The 27958-nt window shown below is 38.6% G+C and overlaps 3 protein-coding genes across 10 annotated transcripts in view; 1 reads left to right on the forward strand and 2 right to left on the reverse strand.

Annotated features, from left to right (window-relative positions):
• The window catches only part of LOC127501011 (CMP-N-acetylneuraminate-beta-galactosamide-alpha-2,3-sialyltransferase 1-like), a 25652-nt gene extending 16956 nt beyond the window's left edge, over positions 1-8696 (reverse strand). For both annotated transcript variants that reach the window (XM_051872710.1, XM_051872708.1), the window contains exon 1: positions 8386-8696. In XM_051872710.1, coding sequence (XP_051728670.1) covers positions 8386-8519 — 134 coding nt within the window. In that variant the 5' untranslated portion in view covers positions 8520-8696. The remainder of the gene's footprint in view (positions 1-8385) is intronic.
• On the reverse strand, positions 536-18202 carry LOC127501016 (CMP-N-acetylneuraminate-beta-galactosamide-alpha-2,3-sialyltransferase 1-like). 7 transcript variants are annotated; one of them, XM_051872730.1, is made up of 7 exons: positions 17890-18202; positions 3601-3890; positions 3022-3215; positions 2735-2914; positions 2602-2647; positions 2371-2490; positions 536-1251 (listed from the first exon to the last, which is right to left on the reverse strand). In XM_051872730.1, the coding sequence occupies exons 2-7, from the start codon at positions 3868-3870 to the stop codon at positions 1087-1089; spliced, it is 975 nt and encodes a 324-aa protein (XP_051728690.1). In that variant the 5' UTR covers positions 3871-3890; positions 17890-18202; the 3' UTR covers positions 536-1086. The 7 variants fall into 7 exon arrangements, with proteins under 7 accessions (XP_051728690.1, XP_051728688.1, XP_051728691.1 ...); XM_051872728.1 differs by lacking the exon at positions 17890-18202 and adding an exon at positions 14596-15313; XM_051872731.1 differs by lacking the exon at positions 17890-18202 and adding an exon at positions 14596-15313 and having other exon boundaries at positions 3601-3912.
• On the forward strand, positions 15529-27923 carry LOC127501013 (CMP-N-acetylneuraminate-beta-galactosamide-alpha-2,3-sialyltransferase 2). Its single transcript, XM_051872713.1, has 7 exons — positions 15529-16480; positions 17357-17735; positions 19506-19696; positions 20224-20403; positions 22289-22334; positions 25877-26002; positions 26103-27923. Exons 2-7 carry the CDS (start codon positions 17457-17459, stop codon positions 26268-26270), a joined length of 990 nt encoding a protein of 329 aa, XP_051728673.1. The 5' UTR covers positions 15529-16480; positions 17357-17456; the 3' UTR covers positions 26271-27923.
• The last annotated feature ends 35 nt before the right edge of the window (positions 27924-27958 follow it).

A 27958-nucleotide genomic window follows, 5' to 3' on the forward strand; every position in this document is an offset into this window, starting at 1 on the left:
TTAACGCTTTGAACATCATAGGACGTCAATGGAGAAAGGCATAGGCCTTATGCAGCCCCGCCCCTTTTCAGCGCTGCGCTCGTTGTCTTTTGACTTCCGGTTTGTATTTCCACAGCGATCTTAGGCTACGTATTTATGAATGAACTGCTCGTTTTAAAATCTTCCCGGTCTACTGACATCTGCTTTAAACATTACAATGCTCACGATAACTTTTATTAACTCTACAACAAGTAAATCCACTGCACCAGCTAATTATTCTTTGACAGCGATGTACAGAGAAATGTACAGAGCAACCGCAAAAACGGAAGTTCAGAGACAATATTATAAAGATGGCGGCGCGTTTCTCTGACGCATAAGGTCGATAGTTCATCACAACATCGTAATATAGCCTAATACACCTAATTCATCCGCTATATTGTCAAATATACACGATTATTCATATCAACAGAAAATAGACTGGAATAACTGGCTTCTCAGACTCCTAAAGCCCACCCCGTACGATGACGAGATTGGTTACAACATGTTTAGAGAACAAGGGCGATTTCAAAACTGCATTTTTGAGACTGTGTTTGGTTCACTGCAGTTTTAAGGAGAAAATACTCAGCAATGGCGTTGACTTATGAATTTACACATAGTTTGTCTTAAAGCATATTTAAAAAAGCACATAGGCATATAAACGACTTTAAAAACTTGATTTTCATGTTACATTGCTTTCTTGAAAGAACTTTGAATGAAAGAACATTCCTATAATTTTTTTTTTCTTTTTTCTCATTTTGATGCGCTCAACCTTTTAATTTTATTTATTTATTTTTACAATACAAGATTGTGATCCATATAAACTAACATTCCAGATGTCTTATATATTAGTATTTTAGTAGTACATGAACAACATACAATATGTTTACAATACAGTAAGGCATTATAAATAGAGAAAAGAATAGGAAATTCTACAGCATTTGCTACAGCTCTCAAAACATCGCCAACATTTATATTAAATACATTAACATTTACTATTAATTTTTACATTCCTCTCAGACCTGAATCCATCTTGAAATCCTTCATTAAATGTAAGAACTGTTTTCTTTATCAATACCCTTTATATATTGAAATCTTGTTTCTGTGTACAAGTTGATGCATTGTTGTATTTTCAATGTCTCCTTTATGAGGTCCGCCTTTAAAGTTAGTGTGAGTTTTGTCAAAGTAATGATGCCAGGTTCCATCACTTTTAGCTCCAAACCCAAAGACATCCACCTGCGTAAAAGACAGAGCTGTCAGGAGTTTTGCCATTTCAGGGTGTTCTAGCTGGCAGCAATATGACACTGGGATTTAAACTGTGTTAAAAGCTATTCAAATATCATTCCATAACGGTACAATTATACATACATTTCTTAATGGTGCATTCAGTATTTTTTTCTCACTAAAAAGTTTTACCACTAAATAAATTGGTAAATCTTTTGAGATAAATATATAAGATAAATAGCTTAACGCAAAAAAAGCGCATCTTTTTACATTATTGAATATGAAGGTTGGGATTAAAAAGCATATACGTAAACACAAAATACTGTTATTTAAAAAGGAAATGATCATTAAGGTTAAGGAGTGTCTATTTACACCAAGTATAATAGCCCGCCTTGTTGGTAGGTGCTATTTACACTAACTGCACCCAGTTTTACGAAAATTACGAAAGAAATCCAGCTGATAACAGGATCAGCGGTGTGGAGAGTAAGATGGGTGGTGTTAGGGTCACCGTGATTTTGCAAAGACAGACTGGAACAACATTCCTCTCTGAAAATGTAGTATTCTAACCCTATCCCTAGCCCTAAACTAACTCTACCATACCCCCAGAGGGAAACAATAGGTGAATAAGAATGCTGCAGAAGCACCTAACCCTGTAAACTTATCCCTCAAATCTGACTGGTTGTTTGAAATGTTGTTCCGGGATCAACAAAGATATTGTTTTAGGAACATGTTGCACTTGAGTTGGTCTCTGCATTTTACTGAACTCGTTCTTCTCCCTTTTCTTATCGCCTATCAGCTAGGCCTAGGAGTAGCGTTTATTTTAAATAAAAATTAAGAAAATATTTGAAAAGTGTAAATAAGATGCCTAGCTGGTATTTATTAATTAGTGGAAATAAAGTGTAGGGGAGGTAATGTCAAGTACAGGTAATGTAAAAAAAAAAAAAAAGCAGCATCCATTTATGATTTTAATAAATATAATCATATTCACTGACTATGTTATTATTGCATACTATTTTGTAGTGTAAATAGCATTTAATGAGCTAGTTATTTTTTTATCTTTTAAAATACGGAAACTCTGTTGATAACATCAGCAATCATAAACTCAAGCATCATGTGAACAAGACAGTTTACCTGATCACAGATATGCAGGGCAAATACTACTGTAATGAAGCCAGTAGAAGGATATTTGCCATTTTTCTGCAGCCATTTCTCGTAGACGTATTTTATAAAAGCAGGGTTGAGGATCATCACCTAGACAGAAACCAAAACATTTATGAGACATGCATATCTGCTTATTATAGGGCTTAACAATCAATCTCTCAATAATGAGTCTCATTGACATTGATTTAATGACATGGATACCTTATTCTCATTTGCCTTGATTGAAGGTTTGACTCGTGTGTAGGTGCTGAGGAACAAAATGATGGCTTGAAGATATAGATAATCATTTGCTTGCTTTCATAATTATTTAATTGTTTTAATAAACAGTGCTCACCGTGTGATGTGTCTAGTGGTGAAGGTGCTTATGAGCCACTGCATGTCACGAATCTTAAAGGGAAAAAGCACCAGATGGGTGTTGTCCTCCAAGTCCACAGCGCTCTCGGGATACAGAATCCGGTGAGTGGTCTTGGACCCCACATCCTTCTCGTAACCTTTTGTCGGGCCTTTATTTATCCTGAGAGGAAAAGAAGATTATTCCTAAACCACAAACAGGGTTGAGATCCACTGCTGTAGAAAACATTTATCAAATTTATTCTGTGTAATAATCTGTTCTTCTAATACCTAATGACTAAGTCATGGCTGTCTATTAGTTGACCATAGTGGGATCCCAGGAGGTTCCCAGAGTTTCCCACCACAGCACAAGTTCTGCAGCGATCTGGACCAGCATCTGAATAGTGTTCTTCATCGGGAAAGAGAGAAAACAACTGGTCCACCACCTCTGTGTAGTTGACTCTGAGCGTTGACGGTTGTAGACCCTGTACAAATATTAAGAGATACAAATTAGCATCAAGACAACAATCTTGTCATGCAAAGACATTCCTCAGTTGGCTGCATGACTACAGTAATTATTTTGACACAGAAAATGTAAAATGAAAAGAACTACTCATAAATCGATAACTGCCATTGTAAAATATTTCCTGTTGGTTGAACTTAGAAACCTGCTGCCATAAAAACTGAAGATAACCTTTGTTTCAACTCACAAATAGTCAAGACATGGAGATATCGAGTAAGTTTAATTTTTAAAAACTTATTAACTTGAGTTATATATATATATATAATATGAAAATAGGATTTATTTATTTAGTTTATTCGGCGTACAGTGAATCATAGGACCCCGCCTTTAATATTTTAAAGTCTTACCCTCCACCATTTGTATGCGTCTCTATGTAGCAAGCTGTTTCTTCTGTTGAGCAGGGCTGGAATGGTTGGATTGTAACGATAAACGAACCAGTCATCGTCCATAAAACCCATGATGCAAGTTTTACAGGAGCATGAAGGTTCGAAGATTAAATCATCAAATGCGTAAATGGCATCGTCCATCGGGGCGTTTTGAGTATACAGAAGAAAGATGGTCATGAAACTTAAAGGCAACATGATGAAGCGAGACGTCAGTCTGCTGAAGACTCTCATCTTTTGCGTGCGTATTTTCCCTGGACAAATAAAGTTGTGTTACTAAAAATACAGAACAACGCGTTAGTGTTTCCATTATCATTTTTATGATACATGATTTACATTAAATCAGCATAGCTTCAAATGACTAGTCTTTGTGTAGCTAAAGTTCAAATTTCACCGCACTGTAAAAATGTCATCATCATAATCATGTATAACTTGTCGTCACGGTAATTTCTGTCCTTTCTGCATGAATTCTCACACTTAAATTAGATTTTCGATTAGTAATTCAATTCCATTCAATTCAAAGTAATAGTAAAAGTGCAATGTAACTTCGACACCGCTTTGGTTGCACTAAAACAAAAAAACAAAAAACAAAAAAACAAAAAAACAAACAACAACAAAAAACGCATCATTAATTTAAAAATGCGTCTTTTGGTGGGAAAATTGAGTAGCCTATATAGTTTTGACGTGAGTAAGACTTTTATTTTATTTTACTTCATTATTTAATAATAGGCTACATCAGAGGGTTGATTAATTAATTAGTTTCAGATAGCCTATCACTGATTTCATTTCAGTTAAACATTGAAAACATAAAACAATATTTAAAAAAAAAAAAAAAAAAAAAAAGATTTAAAACAGTGTTTCAATAACAGAAGTGTCCAATACGGGACTGTTTGACATTGTTTAATACACTATCACAATATTTTAGAAATGTTACATTTCAGAGGCAAAAACTTTAACTTGATTATACTGATCGAATTTAACTGCAAATTGACTGGTACATAAGACAAAAATAAATTACCGCAGTATAAAAGGTGCTTCAGAACTCATTGGACGGCGCTTCACAGTGCAGATGGACAATGACCCGAAGCATACTGCGAAAGCAACCAGAGAGTTTTTTAAGGGAAAGAAGTGGAATGTTATGCAATGGCCAAGTCAATCACCTGACCTGAATCCAATTGAGCATGCATTTCACTTGCTGAAGACAAAACTGAAGGGAAAATGCCCCAAGAACAAGCAGGAACTGAAGACAGTTGCAGTAGAGGCCCGGCAGAGCATCACCAGGGATGAAACCCAGCGTCTGGTGATGTCTATGCGTTCCAGACTTCAGGCTGTAATTGACTGCAAAGGATTTGCAACCAAGTATTAAAAAGTTTAAAGTTCTGCAGTTAAAGCACACATACACCTACCTCCTGGAGAGTGTTCTTGATCTGGCCAACTGTTGTGAAGGGTGTTTTCTTCACCAGGGAAAGAATTCTTCGGTCATCCACCACAGTTGTTTTCCATGGTCTTCCGGGTCTTTTGGTGTTGCTGAGCTCGCCGGTGCGTTCTTTCTTTTTAAGGATGTTCCAAACAGTTGATTTGGCCACACCTAAAGTTTTTGCTATCTCTCTGATGGGTTTGTTTTGTTTTTTCAGCCTAATGATGGCTTGTTTCACTGATAGTGACAGCTCTTTGGATCTCATATTGAGAGTTGACAGCAACAGTTTCCAAATGCAAAAAGCACACTTGAAATGAACTCTGAACCTTTTATCTGCTCCTTGTAAATGGGATAATGACGGAATAACACACACCTGGCCATGGAACAGCTGAGCAGCCAATTGTTCCATTACTTTTGGTCCCTTAAAAAGTGGGAGGCACATATACAAACTATTGTAATTCCTACACTGTTCACCTGATTTGGATGTAAATACCCTCAAATTAAAGCTGAAAGTCTGCAGTTAAAGCACATCTTGTTTGTTTCATTTCAAAACATTGTGGTGGTGTATAGAGCCAAAAAGATTAGAATTGTGTCGATGTCCCAATATTTATGGACCTGACTGTATATTAAATTATTTAAATTATTAAAGATATTCATTAAACCGTTACCGTCCTTATATTAAGCAAAATATCATCCCATCAACATTATCCTATTACTGCTCTATGCTTCTATGATATTAATAACATTATTAATAACAATATTGTCAATAATAATAATGAGAATACTCATAATATTACTAAAACCTTGTATAAATATGTATAATAATAAGTGAATACATGATTAATTAGGATGAGTGTGTCAGATTTGTAAGAGTTTAATGAGGTCTGATCTGGAGTATTGTGGTTCCGATATACAGTTGTAAATGAGGTGAAAAATATTCTAGGGAGATGTAGTCTGTGAGCAAATTTTTCCAATGCGTTATGTGAATAGTGTTTCGGGATTTCCAGGTCAAGAAGATAGTTTTCTTGGCGATGGCTAAGGCTACGAGGAGCATCCTTTTGTTTGTTATTTCCTGATTGAGAGTTTATAGATCGCCCAGTAGACAGAGTAAGGGGGATAATGGGATGCGGCAGCCCAGGAGGAGGGATAGGGATTCAGTGACGTCTTTCCAAAAGTGTTTAATGGGTGGGCAGTGCCATGTGGCGTGGATATATGTGTCCGGACAATTTTGTGAGCAGTGCGAGCAAGTTTCTGATGTGAATCCCATTTTAGACAGCCTTTCCCCAGTGTAGTGTGTTCTATGAAGAGTCTTATATTGTATGAGCTGAAGGTTGGCGTTTTTAGTCATGGAATAAATATTTTTACAAATTTGAGTCCAGAAGTCGGTATCAGGAGCAATCGAAAGGTCTTCTTCCCATATGATTGTTGGCAAAGTTATGGTTTTATTTGAGTTGGTTATAATTTTGTATAATTTGGACAGTAATTTTTTCGGGGAGGATATATTAATTAAATCTGCTAATGCGGAAGGAAGGTGAAGGTTGATAGTTCTATTGTTGATTTTGGATAAAACAGCTGATTTGAGTTGCAAATATTTCAAGAATTGATTGTTCCCGATACCGTACTCCTGGACTAAGTAGGAAAATGAAACAAAGTCGTTGGACTGAAAAATTTGATTAATATGTGTGATGCTCTTTTCTGCTCATTTATGGAAATTGAGTGTTTTTTTGTTGCTTGTGAAATCAGGGTTGTTCCAGAGTGGGGGGAGTTTAGATGGGGCCTGATTGGAGTTTGTGATTTGATGATATTTCCACCAGGCTGTCAGAGCAGAAGCTATTGTCAATGCTTTAAAGCATGGGTGATGTTTAATGGACTGACTGAGAAATGGGATGTCTGATATGTGCAAGTTTTCGCAGAGTGACTGTTCTATGTCTAGCCATATTATGTCTGACTGAGTGGGGTGAATCCATTTATATATGTATTGAAGTTGGTTTGCTAGTGAGTAATGGTAAAAATGTGGGGCTTCTAATCCTCCTAAAGATTTGGGTTTTTGTAAAGTGCTTAATTTTATCCGTGGTGGTTTATTTTTCCAGTAGAATCGGGTAATGATGGAGTCTAAAGATTTGAACCAAGTGAGAGTAGGTTGGGTTGAGATCATTGAGAATAAGTAGTTTATTTTTGGAAGTACTGTCATTTTGATTATAGCTATTCTGCCCTGGATGGAAAGTGGTAAGTTGTGCCAGCGGTGAAGGTCGTCTTCTAATGTTTTCAGTAAAGGAGTGAAGTTGAGTCCAGTCAGCTCTGACAGCCTGGAGGAAACCCTTTTTTATTTTATTTTCTAGTCTGATTTCTTCTTGTTTTTCTATTTTCTTTTTATGGACGGAGAATGAAATGATTTTACCTCGTAGTACTGCTTTGCCTGTTTCCCAAAGCAATGAAGCTGATAACTTTGGTGAGTCGTTTATTTCTAGGAAGGATGTCCACTCTCTTTTAAGATAACTGTCAAATTCTGGGTCTTTAAGGAGTGATATGTTAAAGCGCCATCTACTGATGTGTTTATGTAAATTAGCTGGATTCCATATGAGTGTTACTGGAGCGTGGTCACTGATGCTGATGGAGTGGATTTTGTGCTCAGAGATATTTGGTATGATTGAATTGCTAGTTAGGAAAAAGTCGATGTGAAAGTAGCTATGATGGACTGGCGAGTAAAATGTATATTCTCCGTCAGTTGGATGCTGTAGCCTCCAACCATCGCCAAGGCCAAAATCTCTCATGAACTGTATTATTGTGTCAGTGGATTGCCAGTGTCTTTTATTACTTGCGGATCTGTCAAGTGATGGGTCAATTACGGTGTTAAAATCGCCTCCTATAATTACCGGGCCGTTGGAAAAATTTGAAATGGAAGAAAAAAAAGTGTGGAAAAAGGCAGGGTTATCTGAATTTGGGCCGTAAATGTTGGCAATTGTTACTGGGTTATTGTTAATTGTTATGTTTATGATAATAAAGCATCCTTCGGGGTCTGAAATAGTTGTATTATGAGATAATATATTATGGCTGGGATGATATTGGGGATGATATTGGGGATGATATTGTTATAGGCTAGAATTTGTCCATAAAGGAGTTGCGTGCAAAATAACGCGGCGGCTCGTCAAGTAGGCCTAGTACCGCACCAGATGTAGCTAAATCAAAGTTGGGTGGAGACAGATTAAACTTCATCTCATCCATCTGCTTTTACCACAACAATAACGGAACAAATTTGTATTGTTAAATTAACGTTTGGCGCGATTCGGTGGCTTTATTTGTTTGAAAGAAACACAAACGCGATTCGAACATACCTGCTGACCGGAGAGACCTGTTGAGTTGTCGCATCTGCTGTTCCCAAGTCCAGGATGTCTGGAGAGAACCCCACCTTTAGTTCCTCTGAATTGACCCTTGCTCCTGAGTTATTTAACTTGCATTGCTGTTTCATAGATAAACCAGCTATATTTACACGTTTTATGAGGTCTGAAGACAAACCTATTGTTTAACAAAAAAAGTGGATCCTGATAACTGTGGTTATTTAAGGCAGGGCTGTCAACTTTTGAGTTCAGCATTAAGTGAGAATTATCCCCAGGGGTAGGGGTTGGGTAATTTGCAAAAAAAAAAAAAAAAAAACCTTAATCACAAGAAGTGTAGGGCCTACTGAGATTGGCAAAAGATTTGGTAGCCTATCAGAACAGAATTACATCAGGTTTACTGACATGTTACACATTGTTTACATAGTACAATGACTACAGTGTTTTTATTAAGGCTGGGTAATGTCAGTTTTCATGATTCAATGATGCAGTTCAATATGGATTAATTTTGGATGCACATCAGATACATGTTAATTTTTCTCAAAAATCTCTCTCAACTAAATTCTACACAGGGAACAATTCCTGTCATCATTATTAGATTAAAATGAACTGATTTGTATACAATTGCATATAAGGCAGTTTTTATAATCATGATGTCATAATAATAACTTTTTAAAGAGTCTTAATTGAAGTAAAGGTTAACAACAAGTAACATTTCGGCCATTGTTAATTCTGCCTTCATCAGACATCAAGAACAGCTGTGTCCGAAAACTTTAGGCATCTGACTTGTTGCCTCGCTGTCCTATCAGGCAATCCTTATCTGGGAAATGCAATTTTCTCATATGGGATCATGTAGAGCCCTTTGAAGCCGCACTGAAACTGCAATTTGGACCTTCAGCCTGGTGAATGGAGAAAAATCCTGGAATGTTTTCCTCAGAAACCTTAATTTCTTTTTGACTGAAGAAAGAAAGACATAAACATCTCGGATGACATGGGAGTGAGTTAATTATCAGGATTTTTTTTTAATTCTGAAATGAACTAAATCCTTTAACTAATCCTTTTCCTCACTTAATGACATTGTAAACTGTTTAAAGAGTAAAATATAATGAATATGTTCTATAATGCAAAATGCTCCTTATTCTAGCCAACTAACATGCTATGGTCACTGAATGGCTTTTCTTATTGTTTACAAGCTGTCAGAGGAGAGTCTTCTGGCAAAAAGAGAACAGGACAGAGCTGGTAATTAAACGAGAATCAACAATTATTTATGATAATTAATTACTTTATCCCTTAAAACTCATCTTTGATCACCAAAATTACATTTAAATATTTTTCATGTGGAAAAAACTCTACACCATTCCTTTATTTGGTAGGGCTATGCAAATTCGTTTAGCTTAAATTCAAAATACCTGATCCACTCGCTCACCTGTATTCTAGTTATAGTAAATGCTGCACAATGGCAAGTGGAAATACTGGTTTAAATCAGCCATATATGTTTAAAGCAGAAACTGATTCAGAAGAAGTGGAAGAGTTATACAGGCTCGTCTACAAGTCGATGCATTAGAATGGTAATGCGCTATCACTCTCTACGACATCAGACATATAATATGATTAGCCTTTTTCTTGTTATCAAACAGCTAATGTTACACAAACCATAGGTGCGTCCCAATTCGCGTACTTATGCACTACTAGATTAACAAAGGTCTTACGGGTGTGGAACGGCATGAGGGTGAGTAATAAATTACAATTATTTTCATTTTTGGGTGAACTAACCCTTTAACGCTTTGAACATCATAGGACGTCAATGGAGAAAGGCATAGGCCTTATGCAGCCCCGCCCCTTTTCAGCGCTGCGCTCGTTGTCTTTTGACTTCCGGTTTGTATTTCCACAGCGATCTTAGGCTACGTATTTATGAATGAACTGCTCGTTTTAAAATCTTCCCGGTCTACTGACATCTGCTTTAAACATTACAATGCTCACGATAACTTTTATTAACTCTACAACAAGTAAATCCACTGCACCAGCTAATTATTCTTTGACAGCGATGTACAGAGAAATGTACAGAGCAACCGCAAAAACGGAAGTTCAGAGACAATATTATAAAGATGGCGGCGCGTTTCTCTGACGCATAAGGTCGATAGTTCATCACAACATCGTAATATAGCCTAATACACCTAATTCATCCGCTATATTGTCAAATATACACGATTATTCATATCAACAGAAAATAGACTGGAATAACTGGCTTCTCAGACTCCTAAAGCCCACCCCGTACGATGACGAGATTGGTTACAACATGTTTAGAGAACAAGGGCGATTTCAAAACTGCATTTTTGAGACTGTGTTTGGTTCACTGCAGTTTTAAGGAGAAAATACTCAGCAATGGCGTTGACTTATGAATTTACACATAGTTTGTCTTAAAGCATATTTAAAAAAGCACATAGGCATATAAACGACTTTAAAAACTTGATTTTCATGTTACATTGCTTTCTTGAAAGAACTTTGAATGAAAGAACATTCCTATAATTTTTTTTTTCTTTTTTCTCATTTTGATGCGCTCAACCTTTTAATTTTATTTATTTATTTTTACAATACAAGATTGTGATCCATATAAACTAACATTCCAGATGTCTTATATATTAGTATTTTAGTAGTACATGAACAACATACAATATGTTTACAATACAGTAAGGCATTATAAATAGAGAAAAGAATAGGAAATTCTACAGCATTTGCTACAGCTCTCAAAACATCGCCAACATTTATATTAAATACATTAACATTTACTATTAATTTTTACATTCCTCTCAGACCTGAATCCATCTTGAAATCCTTCATTAAATGTAAGAACTGTTTTCTTTATCAATACCCTTTATATATTGAAATCTTGTTTCTGTGTACAAGTTGATGCATTGTTGTATTTTCAATGTCTCCTTTATGAGGTCCGCCTTTAAAGTTAGTGTGAGTTTTGTCAAAGTAATGATGCCAGGTTCCATCACTTTTAGCTCCAAACCCAAAGACATCCACCTGCGTAAAAGACAGAGCTGTCAGGAGTTTTGCCATTTCAGGGTGTTCTAGCTGGCAGCAATATGACACTGGGATTTAAACTGTGTTAAAAGCTATTCAAATATCATTCCATAACGGTACAATTATACATACATTTCTTAATGGTGCATTCAGTATTTTTTTCTCACTAAAAAGTTTTACCACTAAATAAATTGGTAAATCTTTTGAGATAAATATATAAGATAAATAGCTTAACGCAAAAAAAGCGCATCTTTTTACATTATTGAATATGAAGGTTGGGATTAAAAAGCATATACGTAAACACAAAATATTGTTATTTAAAAAGGAAATGATCATTAAGGTTAAGGAGTGTCTATTTACACCAAGTATAATAGCCCGCCTTGTTGGTAGGTGCTATTTACACTAACTGCACCCAGTTTTACGAAAATTACGAAAGAAATCCAGCTGATAACAGGATCAGCGGTGTGGAGAGTAAGATGGGTGGTGTTAGGGTCACCGTGATTTTGCAAAGACAGACTGGAACAACATTCCTCTCTGAAAATGTAGTATTCTAACCCTATCCCTAGCCCTAAACTAACTCTACCATACTCCCAGAGGGAAACAATAGGTGAATAAGAATGCTGCAGAAGCACCTAACCCTGTAAACTTATCCCTCAAATCTGACTGGTTGTTTGGAATGTTGTTCCGGGATCAACATTCACTATGTTACATATTCACTGACTATGTTATTATTGCATACTATTTTGTAGTGTAAATAGCATTTAATGAGCTAGTTATTTTTTTTATCTTTTAAAATACGGAAACTCTGTTGATAACATCAGCAATCATAAACTCAAGCATCATGTGAACAAGACAGTTTACCTGATCACAGATATGCAGGGCAAATACTACTGTAATGAAGCCAGTAGAAGGATATTTGCCATTTTTCTGCAGCCATTTCTCGTAGACGTATTTTATAAAAGCAGGGTGGAGGATCATCACCTAGACAGAAACCAAAACATTTATGAGACATGCATATCTGCTTATTATAGGGCTTAACAATCAATCAACAATGAGTCTCATTGACATTGATTTAATGACATGGATACCTTATTCTCATTTGCCTTGATTGAAGGTTTGACTCGTGTGTAGGTGCTGAGGAACAAAATGATGGCTTGAAGATATAGATAATCATTTGCTTGCTTTCATAATTATTTAATTGTTTTAATAAACAGTTCTCACCGTGTGATGTGTCTAGTGGTGAAGGTGCTTATGAGCCACTGCATGTCACGAATCTTAAAGGGAAAAAGCACCAGATGGGTGTTGTTCTCCAAGTCCACAGCGCTCTCGGGATACAGAATCCGGTGAGTGGTCTTGGACCCAACATCCTTCTCGTAACCTTTTGTCGGGCCTTTATTTATCCTGAGAGAAAAAGAAGATTATTCCTATACCACAAACAGGGTTGAGATCCACTGCTGTAGAGAACATTTATCAAATTTATTCTGTGTAATAATCTGTTCTTCTAATACCTAATGACTAAGTCATGGCTGTCTATTAGTTGACCATAGTGGGATCCCAGGAGGTTCCCAGAGTTTCCCACCACAGCACAAGTTCTGCAGCGATCTGGACCAGCATCTGAGTAGTGTTCTTCATCGGGAAAGAGAGAAAACAACTGGTCCACCACCTCTGTGTAGTTGACTCTGAGCGTTGACGGTTGTAGACCCTGTACAAATATTAAGAGATACAAATTAGCATCAAGACAACAATCTTGTCATGCAAAGACATTCCTCAGTTGGCTGCATGACTACAGTAATTATTTTGACACAGAAAATGTAAAATGAAAAGAACTACTCATAAATCGATAACTGCCATTGTAAAATATTTCCTGTTGGTTGAACTTAGAAACCTGCTGCCATAAAAACTGAAGATAACCTTTGTTTCAACTCACAAATAGTCAAGACATGGAGATATCGAGTAAGTTTAATTTTTAAAAACTTATTAACTTGAGTTATATATATATATATATATATATATATATATATATATATATATATGAAAATAGGATTTATTTATTTAGTTTATTCGGCGTACAGTGAATTATAGGACCCCGCCTTTAATATTTTAAAGTCTTACCCTCCACCATTTGTATGCGTCTCTATGTAGCAAGCTGTTTCTTCTGTTGAGCAGGGCTGGAATGGTTGGATTGTAACGATAAACGAACCAGTCATCGTCCATAAAACCCATGATGCAAGTTTTACAGGAGCATGAAGGTTCGAAGATTAAATCATCAAATGCGTAAATGGCATCGTCCATCGGGGCGTTTTGAGTATACAGAAGAAAGATGGTCATGAAACTTAAAGGCAACATGATGAAGCGAGACGTCAGTCTGCTGAAGACTCTCATCTTTTGCGTGCGTATTTTCCCTGGACAAATAAAGTTGTGTTACTAAAAATACAGAACAACGCGTTAGTGTTTCCATTATCATTTTTATGATACATGATTTACATTAAATCAGCATAGCTTCAAATGACTAGTCTTTGTGTAGCTAAAGTTCAAATTTCACCGCACTGTAAAAATGTCATCATCATAATCATGTATAACTTGTCGTCACGGTAATTTCTGTCCTTTCTGCATGAATTCTCACACTTAAATTAGATTTTCGATTAGTAATTCAATTCCATTCAATTCAAAGTAATAGTAAAAGTGCAATGTAACTTCGACACCGCTTTGGTTGCACTAAAACAAAAAAACAAAAAACAAAAAAACAAAAAAACAAACAACAACAAAAAACGCATCATTAATTTAAAAATGCGTCTTTTGGTGGGAAAATTGAGTAGCCTATATAGTTTTGACGTGAGTAAGACTTTTATTTTATTTTACTTCATTATTTAATAATAGGCTACATCAGAGGGTTGATTAATTAATTTGTTTCAGATAGCCTATCACTGATTTCATTTCAGTTAAACATTGAAAACATAAAACAATATTTAAAAAAAAAAAAAAAGATTTAAAACAGTGTTTTCAATAACAGAAGTGTCCAATACGGGACTGTTTGACATTGTTTAATACACTATCACAATATTTTAGAAATGTTACATTTCAGAGGCAAAAACTTTAACTTGATTATACTGATCGAATTTAACTGCAAATTGACTGGTACATAAGACAAAAATAAATTACCGCAGTATAAAAGGTGAAACTTACCAAATTGATAAGAAGGTCAGGTTGACAGGTTTCTCGTATATCTTATAAATATTTAGTGAAGTCTGTATAAATATACTCAGAAATATGTTTTATTTCTTGTCATCTGAATCTTTAAAGCATGAGTGCTCGAAGCCTCCCCAAACCTATGAGGACTTCATGTTTGTCCCTCAACTAGTGGGACTGGTTTTACCTGATCACACCCGATTGATGCTGCCAAAAATGCACCGTTACCAAGACTATTAGAAGTATTAGATCTCCGAAATAAAAAAAGCCAATGCATGCTTCTGTTTCTTGGTATAACGCATTTTGAAAAATGTAACCCAAAGAAACTGTGCTGACGAGAATTGCTTTGAAACTGATTTGAGGTGAAATTTTCCTGTTATCAAACTTCTGCATAAGTTATGCACAGTGTTACACAACAGGGGGAAGGGAGGTCGGGGTAATGGGCGTGCCAAAAGGAGGTATGCCGAAAGGTGAATTGCTAGAACAGAAACCATTTGCACACAGATAATAAACACGCAAACTATGGCTTTTGATTTAATGCGTTAATTTAGGCTAATTAATTAATTACGATAAAAACAAAAACAAACAATGCGTTAAAATTATTAAAGCATTTAACGCACCCGCCCCAGACCTATCTGACATGCCCTTGTGTGAGTTTTTGTCCCATATTTATACAATATGATATAAGCATCACACGAACAACGAGCAATGTCTATTTGATGCTTTTCTCATTTAACACAATAATGACTTTAATTAATTTCTCAGCCAAATTTGATGTGCGATTAATTTAATTAATCGCCACATCGTGTAAGTCAATTAGATTAAAACTTTTAAATCGCTTGATAGCCCTAATGCCAACACGGTCTCACTCCCACTATTATTACTAATTTCGAATAAAAATCCCTAAATTCGCAAAAAAAGTTTTTACGCTTGCTTGAGGTGGTTTTTGACTTGTGCAGAAAAGAGCTAATGCGAATAATGGGAGATGGAAACGCAATTGCCTAACAAATTTTGACATAGCGAACATTAAACCCACGTGACTTCCACTGATGGTGTTAGGTTTCCAATACCACCGTCATCCTCTCGAACAATTTGATGGACAAGCACCTAATTCGCATTTCTTTCTTTCTTTCTTTTTTTTTTTTCTTTTTTTTTTTGCGAACTTTGAAAAGATCGCTTCATGTCTGGATGGAAACCCAAATATTGACGCTTGGTCAGGAACCCTCGGAATCACTTTTTAACCCACATTTTTTAACCACTCCATTGCTTTCAGTTGTTTGCCTTATACGTCAGATCAAGACGCATTTAATTGTTTGCATCTGTAAAAGTAGAAATGATTTTATGAATATTGATACCTTCATATGCTGGAACAACTAACTCTTTATATACCCACACCCAACATGTCATAAAGGCAAGCCAAGCGTCAATATGTGACTGTTGGGAGTGAGAACGTGTTGCACACACATTTGCTTTTTTTTTTTTTTTTTTTGGTAAAACTGCAGACAGTGACATTAGGTTTTAATTTAAATTAAAGTACTTATTTATAGTAGCTACTAGGAAAGGCCTACTGTAAAAAAAAAAAAAAAAAAAAAAAAAAAAAAAACAGTCCATGGATAAGAATTATGTAATGATGATGATGGGAATAAAAATAAGGTTGTCCCACACCGTGGATGTCATTATTTTTTCGATAAAACTGATAAGTGTCACTCACTTAGGCCTATCAGTTCTCACGAAAAGTCAGTTTGACAAGGATGACCAGTCGTTGCTCTACCAGTTCACATTTGTACACCCTCTTACACAATCCTGACAATCAGATCTCGGTACACAGAGAGGCAAACAACGCTGGATTCACAGATGGACAGTTTTATTTAAAGGCAAGAAAGTGAGTAAATGTTTTATTTTAATTACATTTTCCTATTCATTTCTTAAATGCAGTAATTAAAGATTTTTAGTCCCTCTTTTGCGTACGAAGTTCGGGGTTGTAATTAGATAAGCGGTTAGCCTACCTCAGTGAACATAAAACCTTAATTCAGCCTCTGCTAAAAATGGTATGTCATAAGAATTCATCTTTATTATTTACATTTGTTGAATTAGAAGTATTAATATTATTGTATAGGCTATAATACAACGTTACATAGCCTAATATATTCGAGCACTGTTATACAGATAAATAATAGGCTAAATAAATAAAATAAAATAAGGGAACGAAACATCGCTCTAAAAAATTCTGGGTTGTTTCAATCAATGTTTGGGTCAAATATGGACAAACCCAACCTTTAGCGTAAAATATGTTTAAAATGTTTTATTTTTAACCAACGGTTGGGGTTGTCTATATTTGACCCACACATGGACAAACGCATTTTTTTTTTTTTATAGTAGTAGAATTTAGAAAACTGCAGAACATTAGGTTAATGAAAACATAAAGATAACAGAAGCTTTTTGTGTTCAATTGTTCGAATCAGATGCTTTATCAGCATATCAAACACGAAAACCAGTTCTACTGCTTGAATGTCTGCTTTCTAACAAATCTCGTAGAACTGCTCTTATGGCCGGTGTTTTTAACTGTTTAATTTTAACTGTCTGCCAAACAATTACAAGTAGAATCAGACATCATTATTACTTTGAAAAGCAATGGGAAAAGGAGCGCAGTGCAATGAAAAAAAAAACGCGTTTTTTCGCCTTTACTGTTCCTCTAACCCTTTATTCCCCTAATTAATGGTTTACATTAATCATTTCTTTTCATTGTCATTTATTGCAGCTGGTCTCATGTTAGAGTGCAGAAGGGTGCCAGAGGAATCACCTAAACCTCGATCTAAACCAACCCAACATCAGAGAATAGAACCCCTTCAGCATTCAAAATGCGGTCTTGTAAACACATGAAGATCGTCTTCGTGGTTCTTTTGAGTGCTGTCATCAGTTCTGTGACCATACGTAAAGTTCCTTATGATCAGTTCAAACATTTAATGAACAATAGCATAGCGGAGCGGTTGTTTCATGAAGAACCCTGTGCCTGTATGGAGCGGTGTTTGGCTGCAAGTGACGACGAGTGGTTTACCGAACGCTTCAGACAAGATGTCCCACCACTGCTCTCTCTCAATAACAGCGTGCTTCCTGACAACATCTATACATGGTGGCAGGTATGCTATTCGGTTCTGTCCTTATAGTGTTAAAAGCGTGTCTCTCATCAAAACACTTCAGCCCACTTAAAGGCACAATATGTAAGAATTTTGGATTAAAATATTCCCAAACCACTAGAACAGCGTTACATATTTTGTTGACTTGTGTACTTACGTTATCCCAGATGTTTCTGCCAATGTTTAAATTCAGATAAATTCGCAATTTTAAACAATGTAACGTCTCTCCTCCTGCGCCGCCTTTAAATGACGCCATATATTCTTGATTTCCGGTTTTGCTTGCGTAGAAACCACGAAAACACAAACGATGCTTTAAAATATTATGCGTTTTATTAGACAGGTGAGCAACTAAACTGAAAACGTATTATTTACCAACAGTCTTATTTTTTTGAATCTCTTGTTTTCTTGATTTAAAGCAATAACATGCCTCAGAGACAATGCTATTTTGTGAAGTGGCTAACATAGCACAACCAGAAAGAGCTTTATTTGTAGTAGGCCTAACGGTAATAAATTTTCTCCACCATACAATTCATTTTATTATCAATTGCATGCCATTTAGCAATACAAGTAATTCGCTTTTATTTAAGGCACAATATGTAAGATATGTAAGAAACCACTAGAACAATGTTATATATTTTGTTGACTTGTGTAGCTACTTACGTTATTCCAAATGTTTCCAAGAATGTTTAAATCCAGAGGAATAAGCAATTTTAACCAGGACATGGACTGTGTCCGTGTGTCGCCTATCAATGACATCATAACCACATTAAGTGTCTCATAGTAGCCGTCGAGCAATCGCAGAGTAGCACTTTCAACACACAAATGTATCTAATATGATAAAAAAGCGCTGCTTTACACATCCGCTTGACCGGAAGAAGCGGAAACGGCGACTGTGGCATAATAAAAGTTCTGCTGCTCTCGAGACATGTGTCGCGCTCGTCTCTCATTAGCAATCGCTCCAGCGGCCTCGTTTCTGCTCCCCCAGCACTCGGCCCTCTGCTGCTTCATACTACAGTAACGTAAATAATCTCATCCATGAACATGATTTCTGCCCTAGTCCTGTCCTGATTCTTTTTTACGTGAAGGCAACACCTCTCATGAATTAAAATGTACAATAAGCTGGACTGTGTACCATTCAGAATTGAACTGCAAATGCTTTGAAATTATATTTAAGACACCTTTATTTCATGGACCATATATAGTTATACTATGGGGATGTTGAATGCTTGAATCTGATTGACAAGTTGACAATGTTATAGCACTCCAACGTCTTCAAAATGGTTTAAATCAACAACGTGAAATGCCGGTTCTGGTTCATTTTGTTGCTGTGTTGGTCTAAAGAAATTCTTCTTTTGCATGATCCTTTTTTTGACGTTTTAATCTAACTTTCTGGGGTGTGGAAAATTCTATTCATAGTCACACTGATAACTTGAATGGGAGTCAATTCTTTAAATTCTTTACTGTTAAAGGAGATCAATGAAGAATGTGTTTTTTCAAATATAATATATAGATAAGATCTAATGTGTGTGTGTTTAATTTAATCAAAAAAATACAATAAAAACAGTAATATTGTGAAATAATATTACAGTTTAATGTCTTTTAACTAATGAGAATTTTTAATGTCATTAGTGCTAGTTATATAAATTGTTCATGGTGATTTTCAAATCCAATCTTCTTTATGTGGATTTTTATTTGATTATTTTTTCATGCTGATTGTAGAAGTGTACTTCCTGCATCACTGTGATATTAGATTTGTTTTTAATCTATCCACAGTCTCTACAGTCTAAGAGCAAAGCTAATTATTCTCAAGTGATTCAGGAGCTGTTCTCTGTCATTCCTGGAGAGGGACACTACAGAGACGCTGGTCCGTCTCGCTGCCGAACCTGTGCTGTGGTGGGGAACTCTGGGAACCTTGTAGGATCATTCTATGGTCCTCTTATAGACAGTCATGATTTTGTAATGAGGTAAACTTTTTTTTTTAAGGGGTCCTATCATAAAGGGGTCCTTACATGTTCAACTTTCTTTAGTGTGTGATGTTGCTGTTTGAGCATAAAAAAGGCCTGCAAAGTTACAAAACGCAAAGTCACTCCAAAGGGAGTTATTCTCTATACCAGCACTGTTTCTGAACTCCCTGAAACACCTCCATTGTAGTCTTGAATTTTTCTACACGTCACAGTATCACTCATTTAAATAATTCCCACCCAAGTCATTTGCCAAAAAAAAAAAAAAAAATGGGATGAGGCTTGATTGTTTCATTAGTCGTGTGTTGAAAAGTGCACATTGCACTTTTCGAAAGGAGGGGATTCATAAAGACAGGAACTAAACAGAGTGTTACTGACAGACTATGAAGAGAGGTGGTGCAACAACGTCAAATTTGGAATCATACGTAGACCCAAAAAACAAAATCAAGACTTTAAAAAAGGAAGTGGGTCCCCTTTAATGATTTGTAATTACGATAGACACTTTAATGTTATATTTCTGCCTCCCTCAGAATGAATAAGGGACCAGTTGAAGGTTATGAGAGAGATGTGGGATCCAGGACGACCCACCGCATCATGTACCCAGAAAGTGCCACCCATCTGGACAACACCACCCACCTGGTGCTGTTGCCCTTCAAAATATTGGATATCCAGTGGGTCACCAGTGCTCTAACTGACGGAACTGTTAAACGGTGAGATAATGATTAAATATCATGAAAACAAGGTCACATTTAATTGCAAAATGCATTATTTTGCATAAAGAAAATGAAGCTGACCATTATGTTTGTAACTATAATTACAATAACTACAATAATTGACATTATTTTCATCACAGTTTAAAGGGATAGTTCACCCAAAAATGAAAATTATTCCATGATTTACTCACCTTCAAGCCATCCTAGGTATATATGACTATCTTCTTTCAGACGAACACAATCCGAGATATATTTAAAAATATCCTTAGTCCTCCCAGGTTTGTAATGGTTGTGAATGGTAGACCAAATTCTGAAGACAGAAAAAATGCATCCATCCATAAAAAAATGAATCCATACAACTCCAGAGGGTTAAATAAGGCCTTTTGAAGCGAAGGGATATGTTTTTGTAAGAAAAATATCCATATTTAAAACTTTATATATTTGAACAACTAGCTTCCGGCGAACGACCGCACGCAGAATGCGCAAGTCGACTTGTGCCAAGTGAGTAATCCTCTGACACGATGTATGACGCAGGATGTAGGAGTATCATAAGCTTAGACGCCTCTCGCAGTTCAAACAAATAGGGCTGGGCAACAAACTCAAGCTCTTCTCTTATATCGAAATCCTCCAACATTTCTCTTTAAAATTTCTAATTCTAATTCATGACCAGTGTTTTGTTTTGCTCTCTTCTCTGCGTCTCTGCATTCGTCATTGCGTCATCGCGTCAGGTCAAAGGTTGCTCTTCTGCCCAAATTGACGTGCGCAGTATGCGTACGGTCATCTGCCAGAAGCTAGTTATTTGAACACGTGTGTAATATGCAGTGTTGGGGGTAACGCATTACAAGTAACATGATTTACATAATCAGATTACTTTTTTCAAGTTACTAGTAAAGTAACGCATTACTTTTTTAATTTACAACAAAATATCTAAGCTACTTTTTCAAATAAGTAACGCAAGTTACTTTTTCACATTTATTGACTGATAGCTCTCCTGTGCCCATGTTGAGAGAAATAAAGTGCAGAGGTGTTGTGTGCGCTGTGTGAACATGATGGTTACTGTAGTTCTAGACTAAATGTGAACATCCATTTACTCATCTCACTTGCATGATCCATTCAGTATTCCTCAAAATAAATAAAAACACTGAAATGCAATCTCAGAATATACACAAACTTGTAGTAATTACCTATATTAAATTACACAAATATACTTTATATATTTAATCTCACTTTATTTACCAATGGTTTGTTTAAGCGGCGTGTAAATGCAGCTGTAAATATGCATTTCCTTCAGCCTGAGGCGTATTCATTTCACTTTTGGTGTGAAAGGGCCTTAACATTTGCCAAAAATAGAACTTTTTGTGTTATTAAAAAACAAACAAGCAAGACCAGGTGAGAAAAAGTAATGCAAACCTAACATTACTTTTCATAAAAAGTAACTAAGTAATGCAATATTGTAATGCATTACTTTTAAACACAGACACACACACATACATATAAATTTAAATAAATATATATATATATATATATATATATATAATTCAATGCAGTACAACAAATCCTATTATACCATGCTTTGTAAATAATTTACAATTTCAATAGTATGGCAATCAATTTTTTTGTACTATGGTTATAATATTTTTTGAGAACATACGCTTAACACACACACACACACACACACACAAAAAAATCATTATTGTCCTAAAATAAGCTTCATTTTCTATAAGCAAAATGTAATTTCATGTCTGTCGTTTGATTTGGAGGTGAAATACGACCAGGGCATTGGTTTTGTGAGTCTTTATATCTAAAATGGCACATTTATTTTGTCATCAGTTATTTCTTGGGATGTTTTGACCCTTTTTTCTCTTTCTGTATTACTCAACAGAACACGGTTTAAGGTTATAGACAAGCTACAAGCCAACAAGGACAAAGTAAGATCATATAGTTTCTTAATTTTATGTTAGTAATAAGCCAACGATAAACCATTCAACAGAAAAGAGTTCATTTAAAGAACTTTGAATTGACATAATTGGCCCGTAGGAAGTTGTACACTTTGTCTCTATACAAACTCTGCCTGAGAGACATAAGAGCTGCGGAGACTATTATGACAGACTACTTATTGTACAATGCATGCCATGGGAACCTTTTAGTGTCACCACAAAAGTTTTATTCGCAAATGTTTTATGCGATATTCCAGGTTAAATTTTTGACATTGGATGAAAACATACGCTGTAAAAAATTTGCATAATGCGCACCGTCCCCGCCAGGTGGGTATAAATACGAAAGCGGATGCAATCGCACTCTGTTTTTCGCTGAGGAGACAACCTTAAGTCTGCACTACAGCGAGGGCACAGGAACTGTGGCGACGGGACGTACGTCTCCGTTCCATCCTTCAGGGAACGAGGGTTACATACGTAACCGAGACATTCCCTTTCAGTCGGTCACGTTCGACGTACGTCAGTAGTGACCGACGAATTGGGATCTCAAATAAAGCGCCACAGTTACTGACCCCTTCCAGCGCCCAGCGTAAGCTCCAGCCACCCAGCGCACCTGGGGGGCGGAGAAGGGGGCGAGCTTACACTGAGAGAGTCTACTGCCGTTCCGCAAGACCCACTACAGTAAGACTTAGACAACACTGGGGAAGCAAACCCGTAGGGGACGCTGCGGAGGCCACAACCTACCCGCAGGGGAGGAATTTACGTGAAATACACATATGGACTGGCTGTGGGCAGTACGCATTTGGAGTCCCTGGGATGGCTCCAGTCTAGAGATAGGGGGAGACTCATCTGACAGGTGACAGCAGAGCTGGCTCTGCTAAGGGAAAGTCTGAGATGGCGGGTGAGTTGCGACATGCGACGGGATCGTAGACCCCAGAATCGAGACATGAAAGTACGCGTCCTTCAGGTCGATCGCTGCAAACCAATCCTGGGGACGGATGCATTCCAAAATGCGTTTCTGCGTAAGCATCTTGAACGGCAGCCTGTGAAGGGACCGATTCAGAACACGCAGATCCAGGATTGGCCGTAACCCACCGCCTTTCTTGGGTACAATGAAGTATGGGCTGTAAAACCCTGACTTCATATCAGCTGGAGGGACCGGCTCGATTGCATCCTTCGCCAGGAGGACAGCAATCTCCGCACGGAGAACAGGTGCATTGTCCAGGGACATGCGAGTGTAATGGACACCCCTGAACACCGGGGGACGCCGGGCGAACTGAATCACATAGCCGAGTCTGATGGTACGAATGAGCCAGTGGGACGGGCTGGGAAGCGCTAACCATGCTCCCAGACTCCGAGCCAGCGGGACCAAAGGCACCACAGACGTACCCAACGTGGGGCAGCGATGCAGAGTGCTGGGACCCAACTCGGACGGCATAGCGGCCCGAAGTGGGGTCGGACTCTGCGAGGTGGCAGTGTGTATGGGAGACGGCACATGGGAGGCGGCCTCGACATACGCACTAGGACCTGCTGACGAAGTGAGAGGGGGCTGAGAGTGGTGAGGCGGGGCCTCGCACACTGCCAGCCGCGCGCTCTTGGGACCTGGAGGATTGGGAAACAGCTCTTTTTGTGAGAAAGTGGGTACCGCTGGACTCAGCAGCGGGACGAGACAAGACACAAATTCCCCCCGGCCCTCCTCCGGGGGAGGGAGAGATGCGGGCATCATCTCCCGAAGAGCTGAATTCCTCTCCTTCAGGTCGCCCATCTCAGGACCGCTACCTCGTTCTCTTGCCACCTGGCTTGGCTGGGTTCTGAGCGGGCTGGGTGTTGCGTCCGCGACCGGCTCCCTGCTGTCTAGCTGGTGTAGGCTGCTGCTTGGCCGACTTAGCAGGGGCAGAGGACGACGGGCAGAGGACGACGAGCGGACTGAGGCTGTGCGGCTGGCGGTGGGGTGGAGGCAGCAGCGGACCGCCGGGGCAGGACGTGTTTGATAGCCTCAGCCTGCTTCTGTGCGGCCGAGAACTGCTGGGCAAAGCTCTCAACCGCGTCGCTGAATAGGCCGACCTGAGATACGGAGGAGTCCAGGAACCGATATTTATCGGTCTCCCTCATATCCACCAAGGTCAGCCACAGGTGGTGCTGCTGGACTACAAGTGTAGCCATCGCCTGACCAACTGAACACGCCGTCACCTTAGTCGCCCGGAGGGTGAGGTCAGTGGCGGCACGCAGCTCCCCCAGAAGCTGCTGGTCAAGACCACCCTGGGGCATGTCCATGAGCGCTTTGGCCTGGTAGACCTGTAAAAGGGCCATGGCATGCAGGGCGGAGGCGGCCTGTCAGCAGGCTCTGTAAGCTTTCTCTGTCAAGCTTGATGTGAATTTACAGGCCCGGAATGGGAGGCGCGGATCCCGCGCCAGCCGGCGGCCGTTGGACACAGTTGCATCGCAACGGACCGCTCAATTGGGGGGATCCCAGCGTACCCCTTGGCCTCCCCGCCATCCAGGGTGGTGAAGGCGGAGGACGGGCCAGGCCTGGCACAAATGCTATACAGCGTTCTCCAAGACCTGGTCACCTCCTCATGCACCTCTGGGAAGAATGGTACCGGGGCGGCCCGCGCTGGTCCTCAGCGCCCCGCCCCGGTACCATTCTTCCCGGAGGTGCATGAGAAACCAATCATCCAACCGAGAAGGTTCAGGATGCGGTGGAGGAGTCCGACCTTCTCGGCGGCCCGGGAAAGCATAGCCGTCAACTCGGGATCAGGCTCGGGCAACGCTACGGTCCTGGAGGGAGGCAGTGCAGCCGAGTCTTCATCTCCCGAGGACTCTAGCTCACCTTCCGATGCCGCGATCGACATCTGCTCGTCCGCAGGTGCACAGAAGGAAACGGATGGTCGCTCTGTGGAGGGACCAGCACGCTCCTGCGGCAACACCACAGGCTGCAGTGTTGCAGAGGGGAAAGGGGCCCGCAGAGCTCGGCGGGGAAGCCCTAACCGTGATCCTCAGGTCACCCTGCCTACACGCCGCCATGCCGCTCCCCTGGCCGGAGCCAGAGAAAACGGCCGTACGGGGCATAGGGGAGGGGACCCCCGCCCCCTGAGAACCAAGGAACGAGAGTCTAGACCTTAACACTGAGATAGTCATGTTCCCGCAGTGAGAACATAAACTATCCACAAAAGCTGCCTCAGCATGCTGAACGCGCAGGCATGTGACACAGCGATTGTGACCATCAGCGGGGACCAGGGAACGACATCTTGAAAAAGACGCAGAGTTCGTCTGTGAAGCTCTTTTAGAAAGGGGGAAATTCAGCTCTGTTCTTTTGTGCTGAAGCACACAGGGAACAGCCACGATGTGACTGCAGTCACACACACAGAGGATATCATATATCATAAAATATTTGTTTATTATCAGGTTTTGAGTCCCAGATCTTATCAGACCTTTGGACCCCATTGTAGATTGTGAAGTGGCTTATAAAAGCTGCAATAAACTCACATCAAAGTTCTTTTTTTTTGTTCTTTGCTAATTGTCCTCCATTCTTCCAGGTGATGGTTATTCACCCTGCCTTCATGCATTATGTGCACACCATGTGGCTGCACATTAAGTCTCGAAGTTCTTATCCATCCACGGGTTTCCTTGTGCTGATGTTCGCCCTGCACATCTGTGATGAGGTAAAGCTTTTAGCAATCACAGAGCATGTGTGGCTTTCTGTCTGCGGTTTATGTGCCGTGCACTAATGGTAATTTTGCTGATGTGTTTTTCTCTGCTTAGGTCAATGTGTTTGGCTTTGGCGCAAACAGTAAAGGCACTTGGCACCACTATTTCGAAAAAACTCCCAAGTTTTTCAAGCGCACTGGTAAACACAGTGGAGGGATTGAGCACCAGACCATCTTAGAACTTCAGGAAAGGCAGCTGATCAGTGTATACAGAGGGTGGTGAGAAGGATGAGGAGATTGAGTTGCATGATTATTTAATCATATATACATATATTGTATACCGTTCAAAAATGTTGGCTCAGTAAGATTTTTTTTGTTAGTTTTTTTTTTTTTTTTTTTTTTAAAGAAATTAATACTTCTAATAGGGTGCTCTGTAATTATCAAAATTGACAGTAAAGACATACATTTTCTATTTCCTTTTCTATTCATCAAATAATCCTGAAAAAAAATACAGTTCCCACAAAAATATTAAGAAGCACAACTGTGTTCAGCATTGATAATAATAAGAAAGGCCTATTAGAATGATTTCTGAATGATCATGTGACACTGAAGACACTGAATGCAGAAATGTTAAACTCTGAAGCTGAGCTGTTAGACAACATCTGTGCAAGACTTAAAGGGTTAGTTCACCAAAAAATAAAAATTCTGTCATTAATTACTCACCCTCGTGTCGTTCCACATCTGTAAGACCTTCGTTCATCTTCGGAACACAAATGAAAATATTTTTGATGAAGTCTGAGAGGTTTCTGTCCCTCCATAGAGATCCATCGCAACTACCACCAGTAAGCTAAAAACTGGGTTAGGAGGGACAGAAACCTCTCGGATTTCACCAAAAAGATCTTAATTTGTGTTCTGAAGATGAACGAAGGTCTTATACAGATGTGGAACGACACAATGATGAGTAATTTAAGGGTTAGTTCACGCAAAAATGAAAATTCTGTCATTAATTACTCACCCTCATGTCGTTCCAAACCTCAACCTCAAAGGGGTCATGAACTGCATTGTTTTACTGTTTTATAATGTTTCCTGGGGTGCTCTTATAATGTTTGTCATTTCGTCTGCTGAGTTCGTTGAGGTAATGCTGGGTACACACCACAAGGTAATCCGGCTGATTGTGGGCCGATTTCTCCCCTTTCGACATTCCTAGGTAATGTCCCTATTATCTTGATGGTTCTACAGATTGTCTTATCAGATTTTCCTGTTGTGTGAGGTGTGTTATAAGTGACTGAATCTGCTCGGAAGAACGTCGGAGGCGCCCCAATCGTGAATCATAAATAGTCAACATGTTGAAAGCGAGCTGACAGAAGACAGAAGCATAACAAACGCAGCACAAATTTAAATGGATTTGGACAGCAGAGATGGAGGATCAGCTTGCCGATTTGTGGCAAAAGCACGAGTGTTTATACAACGTGTCCTGTAAAACATACCAAAATCATTCCGAACACTATCAACACAATTTCTTCCTGCCTATCGTCCGTTATGTTTACTCTGAAGTTTCGAGAGATTTTGAAAGATTTTCCTTGTTCACAGTCAGGACTCTGGTTGAAAATCTGTTCGTGTGTGTTGTGCTGTCTTTGTCACATCACGGCACACCACACACTATAGGAGCAAAACGGTTAAATCTAGGATTTTTTTTGTCCTCATGTTTGTGATCTCTCACATTTTGAAAATCTTAAAAGTTTTCAAAAATCTTTTAGTGTGTACCCAGCATAATATCTCCACGGGTGAAAACATGAACACACTGGATAGCCGCTTTATGGTATAAAATGAAGTTGTGCTTCTGATGAAATGAGACACTGACACTGTTTTTCATGTTAGATACTGTAAAGCTGCTTGCTTTTAAGCAGTCTATTAAATAAAGTGCTATATAAATAAACGTGACGTGACTGGAGTGCTAATTTGCAGAGCTCG

Source organism: Ctenopharyngodon idella, chromosome 19 (assembly GCF_019924925.1).
Source record: "Ctenopharyngodon idella isolate HZGC_01 chromosome 19, HZGC01, whole genome shotgun sequence".
In the NCBI taxonomy this organism is placed as follows: domain Eukaryota; kingdom Metazoa; phylum Chordata; class Actinopteri; order Cypriniformes; family Xenocyprididae; genus Ctenopharyngodon; species Ctenopharyngodon idella.